Source organism: Felis catus, chromosome B3 (genome assembly GCF_018350175.1).
Source record: "Felis catus isolate Fca126 chromosome B3, F.catus_Fca126_mat1.0, whole genome shotgun sequence".
Taxonomy (NCBI): Eukaryota; Metazoa; Chordata; class Mammalia; order Carnivora; family Felidae; genus Felis; species Felis catus.
The window spans coordinates 47,227,511-47,242,301 of NC_058373.1; the positions used below are offsets into that span (position 1 = coordinate 47,227,511).

The following is a 14,791-nucleotide window of genomic DNA, read 5'->3' on the forward strand; positions in this document are numbered from 1 at the left end:
AAAACAAAGTAAACAACAATGTCTATTAGATTCCCTATAAAATATGATGTGCTTATTATATAAAATCATAAAGTATAAAGATGGAAATGAAACTTATCTACAAATTTTACCAAACAGTAGTAACAGTTATACTTAACATGATTATATATATATCTTTCCAGTCTTTATTTTATGCACAGTTATATAGTTGAAATTATGCCACATATATTTTTAAAGCTTATTTATTTTGAGAGAGAGCGAGTAGGGGAGGGACAGAGAGAGAGGAAGAGAGAGAATTCCAAGCAGGCTTCGCACTGTCAGCGCAGAGCCCTACACAGGATTCAAACCCATGAAAGTGTGAGACCATGACCTAAGCTGAAATCAGGAATCGGACTCTTAACCGAATGAACCACCCAGGCGCCCCTACCACATACATTTTTAAATGCATTTTCACTGTGCATTATAACATAAAGTCATCTCTATACCAGCACCACTCTTCATAAACATAATTTGAATGACTACATAATATTCTAGCACCTTGCTACTCAGACTGTGATCATCAGAATCAGCATTATCGGGAGCTTGTTAAAAACAAACTCTCAAGGGTGCTTGGGTGGCTCAGTGGGTTAAACATCCAACTTTGGCTCAGGTCATGATCTCACTGTTTGTGAGTTCGAGCCCCATGTTGGGCTTTGTGCTGACAGCTCAGAGCCTGGAGCCTGCTTCTGATTCCGTGTCTCAGTCTCTCTCTTCCCCTCATCCGCTTGCGCTCGCTTGTTCTCTCTCTCAAAAATAAACAAACATTAACCCCCTTCCCCCAATAAAACCCCCCCAAGCCCCATAAACTCTTAAGTTCTACTGCAAGCCTACAAATTGGAAGTTACATTTTAACAAGATCCCTGGCTGGTTCATATGTACATTAAGGTTTGAGAAGCACTGTCCCAGTACACTAAAGCATTCTAACTTGCCTAACCCATCTTCTTAAATATCTTCTAGCAGGCACCTGGTGAAAAGGAGAAAGACAAGCTAAAGGTAGAGGATGAGAGAAGGATCTCAGAAAAGGACTACTTTTTGTTTCACAGAGAAATATCATCAGTGGCAATGATTTTAAAACATGGGTAAACTGGAACAATTTTTTTGAAGGACAAACTGGCAAAATATCCAAAGCTTTAAAATGTTTATTACATCTTGATCAGCAATTCCAACTTTAGAAATTCATCCTAAGGATATAATTAGAGATGTTCATAGGATTTTATGTAAAAATTGATCACACAATTATTTACTTTAGCAACTAACTGCAGTCCAATAATAGGAGACAGGTTAAATAAAGCACAGTACATCCAGACAACTACCTACTATGTAGCCTCTAAAAATTAAGCTTCAGACTATGCTAACTAAAAGATGCCAGACACAAGACTACATACTGTATGATTTACATGAACCTCTAGAAAAGACAAAACTGTAGCAATGGAAAGCAGATCAATGGCTGCCAGGGGATGGAAAAAGGGTACTGATTACCAAGGGGTATAAGGAAACTTTTTGGGGTGGTAGTAATATTCTCTATTAATATGGTAGTAGTTATTAAGACCATATACATTTGTCAAAGGACAAAAACTGTACCCTTAAAATTGGTGTATTTTATTATAGGTGAACTAAATTTCAATAAACCTGGCTAAAAACAAAAACAAAGAAAAAAAAACCATGTTTGAGAAAACTCAGGGACAGATGAAAATGTTAAAAATACACTGTTATATGAAATAAAAGTTGACATTATAAAACATAAATTCAGTTTAGTTCCCATTTAAATTGTGTTTATGGAAAAAGAAATATTCCTTAAAAAGTAAACAGTGGTTAAATCTTGGTAGTAAAGTTTCTTGCGATTTTTGTGTTCTGTATTTTCCAAATTTCTGTAGTGAAAATGGACTAAATAATCAGATAAAAAAATTGAGGATGCATTGGAATAACTTTTAGAAAATTCTATTTTATATCAGAAATGACCAACTGAGCAGAGTCTCTCAGAACCTTGAAATAATGTGCAAAGAATAGATGTTTTCTCTTCTCTAATAACCTTGAATACTGTAATAAAGGGTAAATACACAATAGATTTTTACAAGCTAATTGCCAACAATTATGTAAAAGTATTCTTTTGATAATAGGGAATCCCTAGCTCTTTTACTTCAAAGGAACCTTTACAGGTCATCGAGTCCAAAGGTTTCCAAATGTGGTTACCATCACAATCTTCAGGGGCACTTGAAAAATAAAGGTTTCATAGGTCCCACTACAGAAGACGTTGATACAGTGAGCTTAGGTTGGTGCCAAGGCAACCTGTATTTCTAAAATGTTTTAGGATTCCGGGGCACCTTGGGTGGTTCAGTCAGTTGAGCATCAGACTCTTGATTTCTGCTCAGGTCATGATCTTGCAGTTCATGGGATCCAGCCCCCACATCTGGCTTGTGCTGGCAGTACACAGCCTGCTTGGAATTTTCTCTCTCTCTCACTCTCTGGCCCTCCCCTGTGTGCGTGCACACATGCGCTCTCTCTCTCTCTCTCAAAATAAACAAACAACAACAACAACAACAAAAAACTTACAAAAAAAAAAAAGTTTCAGGATTCTATGTAATGGGGCTGAGAACTACTGCTAGATCCAGAGAAATCAGAGATTTTCTCAGGATCATACAGCTAATTAGTGGCAGTGTAATGACAAGGACCTAGGTTGGTATTCCATGGAGGCAAGCCTACACCACATACCTAAAATTATCATGATAACAGTAAGTACAGTACCTTTACTGAGTATGTACTGCATGCAACAGAGTGTGTAAATGGCTTTATATGCATCATTTTTCAGTTTATTTCCGTAAGAATCCAGCAATAGAAAGTCTCTTTTCAGAGGAAAAGAAACTAAAGTTCAGAGAGCTTTAATAACTTGTCCAGGGTCATGCAGCAGGTATGTGATGGAGCCATAATTCAAACCCAGGTAAGCTTAACCTATTAATTATTATTAATTACTAAGTGTTGCTGTTATTAGTATCCTGTTTTACTGCCTTCTCAATTTCTGATCATCTATAATAGGTTTAGTAACCTATGGCCCATGATCTGGCTCCTTGTTTTCTTACATAAAATTTTATTGGAAGAGTCATGCCCATTTGTTTATGTACTGTCTGGATGCTTTTATTATAACGGCAGAGCTGAGTAGTTGTGATAGACACCAAAAGGCCCACAAAACCTAAAATAGCTATCATCTACCCTTTCCACAGAAAGTTTGCCAAACTCTGACCTATAAAATGAGAAGATGCAAACTGTTTCTATTCAAATTCTACTTGAATAACAAAACCATGAAATAATTAAGATGTCTCAAAGGAGTGGTCTCTGGATTCCGTGACCCAATTTTTACTTCTTCTTGCCCCTATACAACTGAATGCAATGCTTACTAAAATGACAGTATTAGAATCTTAAGGTTTAATTTTTAAAATAATTTTCAATTTAATGTTTTTAGTTTTATCGACCATACTTAACACAATCTCCTTTGCACCCTAATTTAATACAAAGAACAATGTTTTAAATATCTTTATGTGATAAATACATATCATTGATACTAAAAAGGATATGCCAAAAAATATACCATCTAAATTTAATGTAGAAGTAGAAGAAAAACCTAAGGGAAGAATTTGGAATTCATTTGAAACTAATGAACTATGTGTCAATATCCATGCTATAAAGCAACGTCAAGTCCAGTTTCTAGAAAACCTTCCCCAACAACATAAGTCCACCTGGAGCACTTCCCTTTCTATACTCTTCTCAAATTATTGTTTAAACCAGGAGTTGGCAAAACTTCCTCTGTAAACCAGAAAGTAAATATTTTCAGCCTTATGGGCATTTGGCCTCTGCTGCAACTACCCAAACCTGCCATTGCATTGGGAAAGCAGTCACAGATAATATGCAAATGAATGGTATGTGACAGTGATCCAGTAAAATTTATAAAAATAGGCAGTGAGCCAGATTTGGCCCAGAGGCCATTGTTTGCTGTCCTCTAGTTTAAATCATACAATAGAGTTTTCTTATATACACAGCCTTAAAATAATATATTCAAATATTGATGTCATGTATCTAAATGTCTACAATGGATAATTTTACTTGTTTTAATTATTTTGTCCTCTAATTGAAGAGAGAGATGTAATTCTCTTTATTATTATTATTTTTTTAGTTTATTCATTTATTTTGAGAGAGAAAGAGAGAGAATCCCAAACAGGCTCTACACCATTAGCACAGAGCCTGTGGTGGCGCTTGAACCCACAAACCATGAGATCATGATCTGAGCCAAAACCTAGAATCAGACACTTAATCAACTGAGCCACACAGGTGCCCTGAGATGTAATTCTTTTTTATACGGAGTCCCTAAAATACTGTGGTATGATGGAAAACAATTTTGGAGTCAGCATCATATGCCTCCCTTTTTAGGGATGTTGTGAGCACTAAATGAGGTAACATATATAAAGTCCCAATATAGTATTTAGAACATATCTGACACTTAATAAATGCATGGCACCCTTCAATTTTCCAAGTATTTTCACCCATGGCAAGTGAGTGCAATGTAATACCTGGATGGTAACAAATACCTTGTTCTGCCTCTAGACGAAACCTTGATATCTTTTTGGGAGGATTCATCATCTGATTTCATGTCATCTGATGAAGGAGGTTCATGTAGGTTTTCATCTTTCTCTTTGTTTTCAGTCTTGATTTCTGCTGGAACAACAGTTCCAGACTGACTTTGCAAGCCACCTAACAAAGAGGTAAAGAAACAAAATAAATGTCCAGAATTAGAACTAAGATAGTAGAAAGCTTTCTAGATGATGAATGCCCTTACTTGTTACAGGACTCTGATGGAAATCTGAAAATGTAGGGTAATACACTATTCAGGTTGGAAAGAACATATACACATACCTTAGAGAAAATGATTTCTAAATCATCTGTATTTAAATTTTTTTTTTCATGTTTATTTGCTTTTGAGAGAGACGGAGACAAACACAGAGTGCCAGTCAGGGGAGGGGCAGAGAGAGGAGACGCAGAATCTGAAGAAGGCTCTGGGCTCTGAGCTGTCAGCACAGGGCCCCACGTGGGGCTCAAACCCATGGACTGTGAGATCATGACCTGAGCCGAAGCCGGACGCCCAACTGACTGAGCCACCCAGGCGCCCCTAAAGCGCGTATTTAAAAGAAAAAGTCTGACCTTGATGGTCATTCTGACACTTACTTTAAGGCACTATTTAAGAAATGAACTAGGATGAGAAACTTGATGCAGTTTAGAAACTGACTTCTAAGATGCTAAGGTAAATAAAGGAAGTAAGTTGTAACATTTTTTTCAGATAAATACAATAAAATGGGTGTCATGGTTAAATATACCTGGGAAAACTTTATTTTGGTGGTCTTAACACTAGTTATATATATGTACTTATATTTATATAAATTATCTATTTACATAAGTTATATATTTGTACTTAACATTTATGACAGTTTGTTTCTAACAGAATTGTCTGTCTCTCGAGTTGAATTATAATATTCTAAATAATAGCTACCATCATTTAGAGCTCTCAACGTATTTGGAATAATTTCTCACGGCTTTTTGGGACCCTGAGGATTTAGTCATGAGGGGAAGTGATAAGAAAGAGAGACATGACAGAAGCAGAAGAATGTAAGACGACCAGTAAGTACTGAACAGTTTGCATGTGGTTCCATCCATCACAAAGTATCTACAATTGGCCCAGCCAAATGGGGCAATTGGAACCCTAAATATCTATCCTCTGCATTCAGTAGCACTACTGTTTGGAATTCCCCCACCTAAGATGACTTTTGATTCACAGATGTCAATCTGCTTGTAAAAAAGACGATAGTGTTCCAAGTGTTATTTATCTCTGTATACGTTACTGCTGAAAGCCAACAATACAGTTACCTCTGTAATTTTCTTGTGTTTTGTGGTTCAAGTCTGAGCTTGAAGCAGTGACTGTACTAGACAGGACTGAATGATTGCCATTGAGACTGACAGAGTCTTCTCGATGAGTTCCAACCTAAAGTAAAAAAAAAAAAAAAAAGTTAAGACTGTTCAGAGGCAATAATTGTTCAAATTCTTTTAATGGGTTTAATAGAGAAAATATCTACCTGAATTTAGCAACTTTTTTGGGATGCTAGTTTTCTCATTTTTGGATTTCCTTTTTTTAATTTTTAATGTTTTATTTTTATTTTTGAGAGAGAGGGAGAGAGAGAGACAGACAGACAGACAGACAGACAGACAAGGAGGGGTAGTGGCAGAGAGAGAGGAAGACACAGAATCCAAAGCAGGCTCGAACCCATGAACCATGAGATCATGACCTGAGCCAAAGTCAGACACTCAACTGACTGAGCCACCCAGGTGCCCCTGATTTTTGGATTTCAAAAGACTTGACAGACTACTATAGATTGTTTTTAAAAAAAAAATTTTTTTCTTTTTAACATTTATTTACTACTGAGAGACAGAGAGACAGAGAGCATGAGCAAGGATGGGGCAGACAGAGGGGGAGACACAGAATCCGAAGCAGGCTCCAGGCTCTGAGCTGTCGGCACAGAGCCTGACATGGGGCTCAAACTCACGAACTGTGAGATCACGACCTGAGCTGAAGTCAGATGCGTAACTGACTGAGCCACCTACGCGCCCCTATAGATTGCTTTTGAATCAAAATATTTAAATTATAAAATTCCAACTTTCAAATGTTGTATCCTACAGAAGGTTGTTGTGTGAAGCAAATGAACTAGACAGACAAAGCACTCTGTAAGTCATAAAATGCTACACATTATATATCTATTAATAAACCTACATCATTCTGATCATGTATTTCATATACCACCTAAGTATGAATTTGCATTTAACAAAATATTGCTATATTCCAAGTAATATTATTTATTTATACTCTGGTATACTCTTTTCCTCACACACACACACACACACACACACACATATAGTGTCTTGTTTTTTCTTCCTCTGACTCCCTCAAAAACCTTAAAAAAGCAGTCTACGGGTGCTCAGTCAGTTAAGCATCTAACTCTTCATTTGAGTTCAGGTCATGATCTCGTGGTTTATGAGATCGAGCCCTACACATTGGGACACTCTCTCTCTTGAGCGTGTGTACCCTTTTGCTCTCTCAAAATAAATATACATTAAAAAAATGAAATTAACTTAAAGCAGAAGTTCTGGGGGCACCTGGGTAGCGTATAGTTAAGCATCTAGTGTCTGAGTCTTGATTTTGGCTGAAGTCATGATCTCACGGTTCATGAGATCAAGCCCTGGGTCAGGCTCTGTGTGGACAGTGTGGAAGGAACCTGCTTGGGACTCTCTCTCCCTCTCACTGCCCTTCCCCTGCTTGTGCTCTCTCTCTCTTAAAATAAGTAAATACACTTAAAAAAAAAAAGAAGTTCTGCACTGCCAAGCAACAAAAATGCCATACAATTTTTATTGTTTTAGTCAAATTCCATAAATCAATTAGCCCAAAATTGGAAGGTAAGGCATGCAAATACCACCAACTATTTAAGCTATAGTAGTATTTTTAGAAAAACTGGTAAAAAATGAAGCTTTTTGTTAGAACAATAGCACATGTGTCATCTACAAGATTAAGCCTTTAATTAAAGAGGTTTATTGTCTGGAGTTGTACATGAGAATCACTGTTTTTCAATAAATCCTTCAATCCCAGTAAACTGCTTTGTTTGAATCTCTCTTCAGTAATTAATATAGCTTTTATCTTTCATGACTTTGTATGGATTTTACCTTAAGAGGTATAAATACCCCTATGCAAGTTTACCCTTTGGTTTCCTGTAAGCTACACAAAAGGAACCAAAGCAAAGTTTTAGGCAATATAGGCCATTTGATACTGGACCTGATTATAACATGTCAGGTCTTCTACCACACTTTCTATTTTAAGTTGACTTATTTTATTTGAGAGAGAAAGTGTGAGTGATGGAGGAGCAGAGAGACAGGGAGAGAGAGAGAGAGAATCCCAAGCAGACTCCGCAAATCAGTGAGGAGCCTGATATGGGACTTGAACCCACGAACCGTGAGATCATGACCTGAGCTGAAGTCAGATGCTTAACCAATGGAGTCACCCAGGCACGCTTTCTACTGCACTTTTATTTTTTTTTAAATTTTTTTTTCAACGTTTATTTATTTTTGGGACAGAGAGAGACAGAGCATGAACGGGGAGGGGCAGAGAGAGAGGGAGACACAGAATCGGAAACAGGCTCCAGGCTCTGAGCCATCAGCCCAGAGCCTGACGCGGGGCTCGAACTCACGGACCGCAAGATCGTGACCTGGCTGAAGTCGGACGCTTAACCGACTGCGCCACCCAGGCGCCCCTCTACTGCACTTTTAAAGAAATGTCTGTTTTCCACCCTTATTCTTTGATGTAGTTAAAAAAAAAAAAAACACCCCACCTAGTGTATTCCCTATCTACTTCTAAATTTATTTGAGGATTAGTCATTGTTGAAGATTAGTTGGCTTTCTTTGCTTGCTATGAACTACTCAACGACCTAAGGAGAAGGTCAGTTCAAAAATCCCATTTATAAAAATAAATATAGTATAAATACAATATACAGCTATATAGCTGCAGATTCTTTGAGACTCTAAAAGCCTAGGCCTATTCTATAGATAGATATTACCATGACAATTTTGACTGGCTGAAGAAATCCCACAGGATACAGTAAAAGCTAAGAATTCTGTGTTTGTATTTATAATGTGAACTAAAACTTCCTGTGATCCTTGGTAATATGTGCTGAATTTTGTTCTTACCTAGTATTTTGAGCTATCATACCAAGTAATTTAAAAGAAAATACTGTTAGTTAATATCCAAAATCTATAAAGAACTTCTCAAACTCAACACCAAAAAACCAAACAACCCAGGTAAGAAATGGGCAGAAGACATGAATAGACACTTTTCTAAAGAAAACATCCAGATAGCTAACAGATACATGAGAAGATGCTCAATATCACTCATCATTAGCAAAATACAAATCAAAACCTGATGAGATACTACCTCACACCTGTCAGAATGGCTAAAATTAACAACACAAGAAACAACAGGTGCTGGCAAGGATGCGGAGAAACAGGAACACTCTGGAACTGTTGGTAGGAATGCAAACTGGTACAGCCATTCTGTAGAACTGTATGAAAGTTCCTCAAGAAAATAAAAATACAACTACCTTACAGACCAGCAATTGTATTATTAGGTATTTACCCAAAGGATGCAAAAATACAGAATCGAAGGGGTACATGCACCCTAATGTTTATAGTTTATAGCTGCCAAACCATGGAGAGTGACCAGATGTCCATCAACTGATGAATGGATAAAGAAGATGTAGTATATACACACAGTGGAATATTACTCAGCCATCAAAAAGAATGACATCTTGCCATTTGCGACAAAGTGGATGGAGTTAAAATGTATTAAGCTAAGTGAAATAAGTCAATCAGAGAAAGACAAATAACATAGAATTTCACTCATCTGTGGAATTTAAGAAACAAAACAGATGAATATATGGGGAGGTGGGGGGCGGGAAGAGAAGAGAGGGAAATAAACCACAAAAGACTTAATAACAGCAAACAAACTGAGGATTGATGAAGAGGGAGGTAGGTGGGAGATGGGCTAGATGGTTACTAAGGAGGGCATTTGTAGTGATGAGCACTGGGTGTTGTATGTAAGTGATGAATCACTGAATTCTATTCCTGAAACCAATATTGCACTGTATGTTAACTAAAATTTAAATTAAAAATAGTCTTTTAAAACTTAAACTTTCAAAAATATGTATATTTCTCTATATTGTATGTGTACAACTCATTTTATAGCTCTGTAAGCCAATAGCACTGAACAGCCACAAACTGAACTCTTTTTTTAAATGTTTATTTATTTTGAGAGAGAGAGAGAGAGAGCAAGAGTGAGAGTGACCAAAAATGAGCAGAGTAGGGGCAGAGAGAGGAGAGAAAGAATCCCAAGCAGACTCCACACTCAGCGTGAAGCCTGATGCAAGGCTTGATCTCACGACCGTCAGATCATGACCACAGCTGATACCAAGAGTTGGACGCTTAACTGACTGAGCCAGCTAGGTGCTCCACAAACTGAATTTTCACTGGAGTGATAAGTGATGATGCATCTTCTGAATTCTTATTTCTTTTTATTACATTAGTAAAAGTTAATTCTCTGATTTTCTGAATCTCAACTAATAAAAATGTTCTATCATTTCCTCTCTGATGAAAGGCCTGGCAGACAAAAGATCATTATCTAAGTAAATTCTAGGTATTTGTGCTTTACCTGAAGGAAAATCAGTTGGTTGCTCAATTTGTTTTGGGATATAAATGACAGCAAATATTTTCGTCTCTCTGGAATGCTATAAACTAAGTACCTTTTTTACACCAATTTTCATCAATGGCTTCCAAAAGAAAAAAAAATTAATCTTTAAAAAATGGCCTCAGATTAGCAAAAAACCTTAAGTCTGGAGTTTTTCATGTTAATGAAGTCAGCAGGAACTTTATTTATTTATCTATTTACTTATCTATTTATCTATCTATTTATTTATTTAGTAACTTGATTCCCCTTGCAATGGCCCTCATATATTTTCTGGAGAATTTGACTTTCACAGTTCTTAAAGTTCTATTTAACCCTTGCTCACACACTGGCTCCCAAGTCTTCCCTTTAATCTGCAGCTACCCATTCAAATGGCTCTGTCCACAGACACAACAGGTGTATAAACAGTCCTTTGTCTGAGCTCAGAGACTGGGCCAGCCAGATAGGACCCTATGTTTAATTGTTCCTCTCGTTAGCATACAGCTGACAGGCTGCTGCTACTAGGGGAGTAGCAGGGGAAGGCAAACCCCTAGGCCTGCCATGCTCTAAATTTCAATCATTATGAAGAGCTCTATTTCAGAATAAAAGGCCCAACTCATTAAATGACATCATCCTGCATTCTGAATCTTCACAATCTGTGTATGGCCTTACTTTTGTGGGAACACCCAACAAGGGACCTGTTTTCATTTAATTTGGCCAAAAGCTTTAAGCACCCACAATGGAAAAATGCTAAATCTAATTAGTTGATGAATAAGAGGTCTTGTGAATTAAGGAGCAGATTGAAAAGTACTCAGTATGAATTCCTCTCTGATTCTGAATTCTATTCTAACAATTTGTTCCATTTATACTATTCACTGAATACTAATGATTTAGATTAATCAGTATTAATCTATGGACTGATTAAAGGATCTTTATGTTCTGTATGTATTTTGTTTTACCTGAAGAGGGGTTTTAAGCTAGAAACTTGATAGAATTTAATTTGTTATGGTTCCTTTTTAATGATATTTCCATAAATATATATAACCTGTATGGTTTTTAAACTTTTATCAAATCTCTTCAAAAGCACTATAATGTAGTTTTAATAAAAAAAAATTAAATTGCCCATTCAGGACAAAAATGGTTAGAAAAATAAAATACAGTTAAAAATAAACTCTTTCAATTCAGTTTAAACATAGGTACACAATTTCTACGGTATATAAACCTATACTAATAAAATTAAATACTATCTAAATGTAAGGTTAAAAGGATTCCAAATCTGATATGTGACAGTTTTGAATACTACTTTATTTGCTTATTAGGCCTTTAATAACTTAATCTTACATCTCTCAACTAAGAAAAATATAGTTTCTCTAACTGCTTTAGGATTTAGAACACAGACATAATTCATATTTTTAAATTATATAAAACACTTTAAATCCTACAATTTAACATTATTCTGCTATTATACAAGAACACCACAAATCTCCAACCACAGCTTAAACTACAAAAACCCCAAGCAATTAAAAAAAAAAAAAAAAACTAACGGAAATGGTTGGATTACGTTTCCTCAGTACTTAAAGCAATAAAAAAAAAAAAAAACCTCATGGATAAAAATTTTATATCATAAATAAGGAACTTTTCAAGATTTGCATCAAGCTTCCATTAATATAAAAGCTTCTAATGTAACTTAGCTTGAAGCTGAAATCACTGTTGGAGGAATAACTGAGTACCTTCTGTTAAGGATAAAAGTATCATGGAATTATCTCACTGGGCCTCAGTAGTCTAGGTATTACAGCCATAAATAGGTGTGATGTACAATAACTTTATACTGTTGAGACCTTTTTGTAATGCCCAAATGAAATGAACAATTCTAGTCCTTTTCAGTTTTCCACTTAATACCAGTGTATTTTCCTATCAGCAGTTTATTCCAAAAGTTTGTGCTTAAACTAAATACATGGGAGCAAAACTAAAGTCCAATGCTGACATTTTAATAGTTCTAAAAATCCTGATTTTGTGCTTTAAAATTTAAACAATATATCAATCGCATCCTAATAAGAGTGTATGACAAAAAGTCTTAAGTTTTCTATCTGGATTCCATAAACATGGAGAAATCATCAAAAATATTGAAAGGGAGTATGAAATTAAGTGAAAATGTTAACCCCACTCAAAAATAAGAGCAGGAGCGCCTGGGAGGCTAAGTTGGTTAAGCGTCAGACTCTTGATTTCAGCTCAGGTCATGATTTCAGGGCTGTGAGATTGAGCCCTGGGTCAACTCCCTGCTAGGTGTGGAGCCTGCTTAAGATTCTCTTTCTCCCTCTCCTTTTCCCCTCCCCGGCTCATGCTCACTTATGTGTATTCTCTCTGTCAAAACAAAATAAAAAACAAACAAAAACAAAAATTAGCAAATATAAAAAAACTATGTGGCTATAATTACTTATAAAAAAGTAAGAATTATTCACTTCTTAGTTTCTTTTTCTGGCATAGTATTCTTTCAAGAAATTAAATTTTTCTGTGTATTAGACAGCTAAAATCATGTTAAATGCCTTCTGTGGTTGAAACCTCATTTAATTCTAAGGTTTTATTTTTCAGTAATCTCTATACCCAATGTGGGGCTTGAACTTACAACCCTGAGATCAAGAGGTGCATGCTCTACTGACTGAGCCCGCCAGGTACCCCCTAAACCTCATTGAATTCTATTCTTTGGTGCTGCTCAAATCTGCTTGGTTAAAAGTAACAAAAATTAGGGTGCCTGGGTGGCTCAGTCGGTTAAGTGTCCGACTCTTGGTCAGCTCAGGTCATGTTCTCATGGACTCTGAGATACAGCCCTGTGTCCCTGCTTGGGAATGTCTCTCTCTCCCTCTCTCTCTGCCCCTACCCCATTCACATTGTGTCTCAAAATAAACAAAAATAATAATAAAAAACAGTAACAGTCAAAATTAAGTCTTTTGATATTGGCTCCTATTGACATATGTTTTTGGCATTTGGTAGTCTTATGTCCTTGGTGTGAAATATAAAAATCCTTTTCTGGAATAACTAAAAAATACCAGAGAATTATTTCATCTATAAGATGGTTGTCCCACAAATCAACAGTATCAGCTACAGATGACTTTCAATGACATAATTTTCTTATAACTGAAAACATTCACATTGTAAAGGAAGTTTATCAGCAACAAAATTATTTCCCTGACCAAGAGACACTATCTTGATTAACCTGTCTATGTAGGTTTTACACCACAAATAATCTTGATAGCATTGCAGGCTGAGAGCTGGGCTGTCTGTATCACTTCTATATTGATATCAACTTTTATTCTTCCACTCTAAGTGTATTCTGGCTTACCTCAAATATTCCAGCTACTTCAACAGCACTCCCAAACTAATCATTAAAAAAATAGGAAACATCTATAGGCTCCAGGAAAAAGAAAAAAACTTGCCAACCCTTGTTACCTGCACTAGGAAGCTAATTTATGTTCCAATTCAAAAAACTGGCAAGGTACGGCCTGTCGGCTAAATCTGGTCCTGGTTTCTTAAATATTAAGGAGCTCTCTTTTCGTAAATGAAGTTTTATTGGAACACAGCCACACCGATTTGTTTTCATAATGTCTATGGCTGCTTTCATGTTAGAATGTTAGAGTTAAGTAAATTTTACTATCTGGCCTTTTACAGAAAAAGTATGCTGATCCCTCTTCTAAATGGAGCAGAGAAAGCAATATCATAATTAAAATCTGTAATTAGGTTGGTGGTCTGACTCTTGGTTTGGGCTCAGGTCATGATCTTGCAGTTGTGAGATAGAGCCCTGTGTCAGGCTCTGCACTGGGTGTGCAGCCTGCTTGGGATTCTCTCTCTCCCTCTCCCTCTGCCCCTTCCCTGCTTGTGTGTCTGCATGTGTGTGTGCTCTCACCCTGTCTCAAAATAAATAAAAGAAGCTTAAAAAATAATATATATGTGTAAATATATATATATATACATATATATGTATATATATACATATATATATACACACACATATATATGTGTGTATATATGTATATATATACACATATATATATGTATATATGTATATATATATACACACACATATATATATATAAAACCCCTGCAATTAGGATAGTGACCTACAGTACATGCCCATGAGAACAAAAATCCATTACAACAAAAATTTTATTTGAACGTTCTATGGAATTCCTGAATTGATGTTTATTAAAATAATTCTACTCCCTGCAGAAAATAAATGGAATAATGAAAACTACATATTTTAGAGAGAAGTTGACCTCACAAATTCTACAAGGTGATATAAAATTGCCGATAAACTGGTGTTTCTGTGGTTACTTCATAATTTTGGCCAAGTAGCCTCCATTTGTGGAAGCCTATAGAACAAATACTAATTTATGTTAATGTAGAGGATAATACATAAACTACCACAAAGTTAAACAAGACAAAAAAGGAAAAGTGATTCTAGAATGTGAAATTGTGTTATTTCTTAGT

The 14,791-nt window shown here is 36.0% G+C and overlaps 1 protein-coding gene across 1 annotated transcript in view; it reads right to left on the minus strand.

The window, feature by feature from the left end:
- Positions 1 to 14,791, minus strand: part of TCF12 (transcription factor 12) — a 379,017-nt gene that overhangs the window by 12,491 nt on the left and 351,735 nt on the right. Inside the window, 2 exon segments of the mRNA XM_045059253.1 lie at positions 4,593 to 4,755; positions 5,923 to 6,037. Coding sequence (XP_044915188.1) covers positions 4,593 to 4,755; positions 5,923 to 6,037 — 278 coding nt within the window.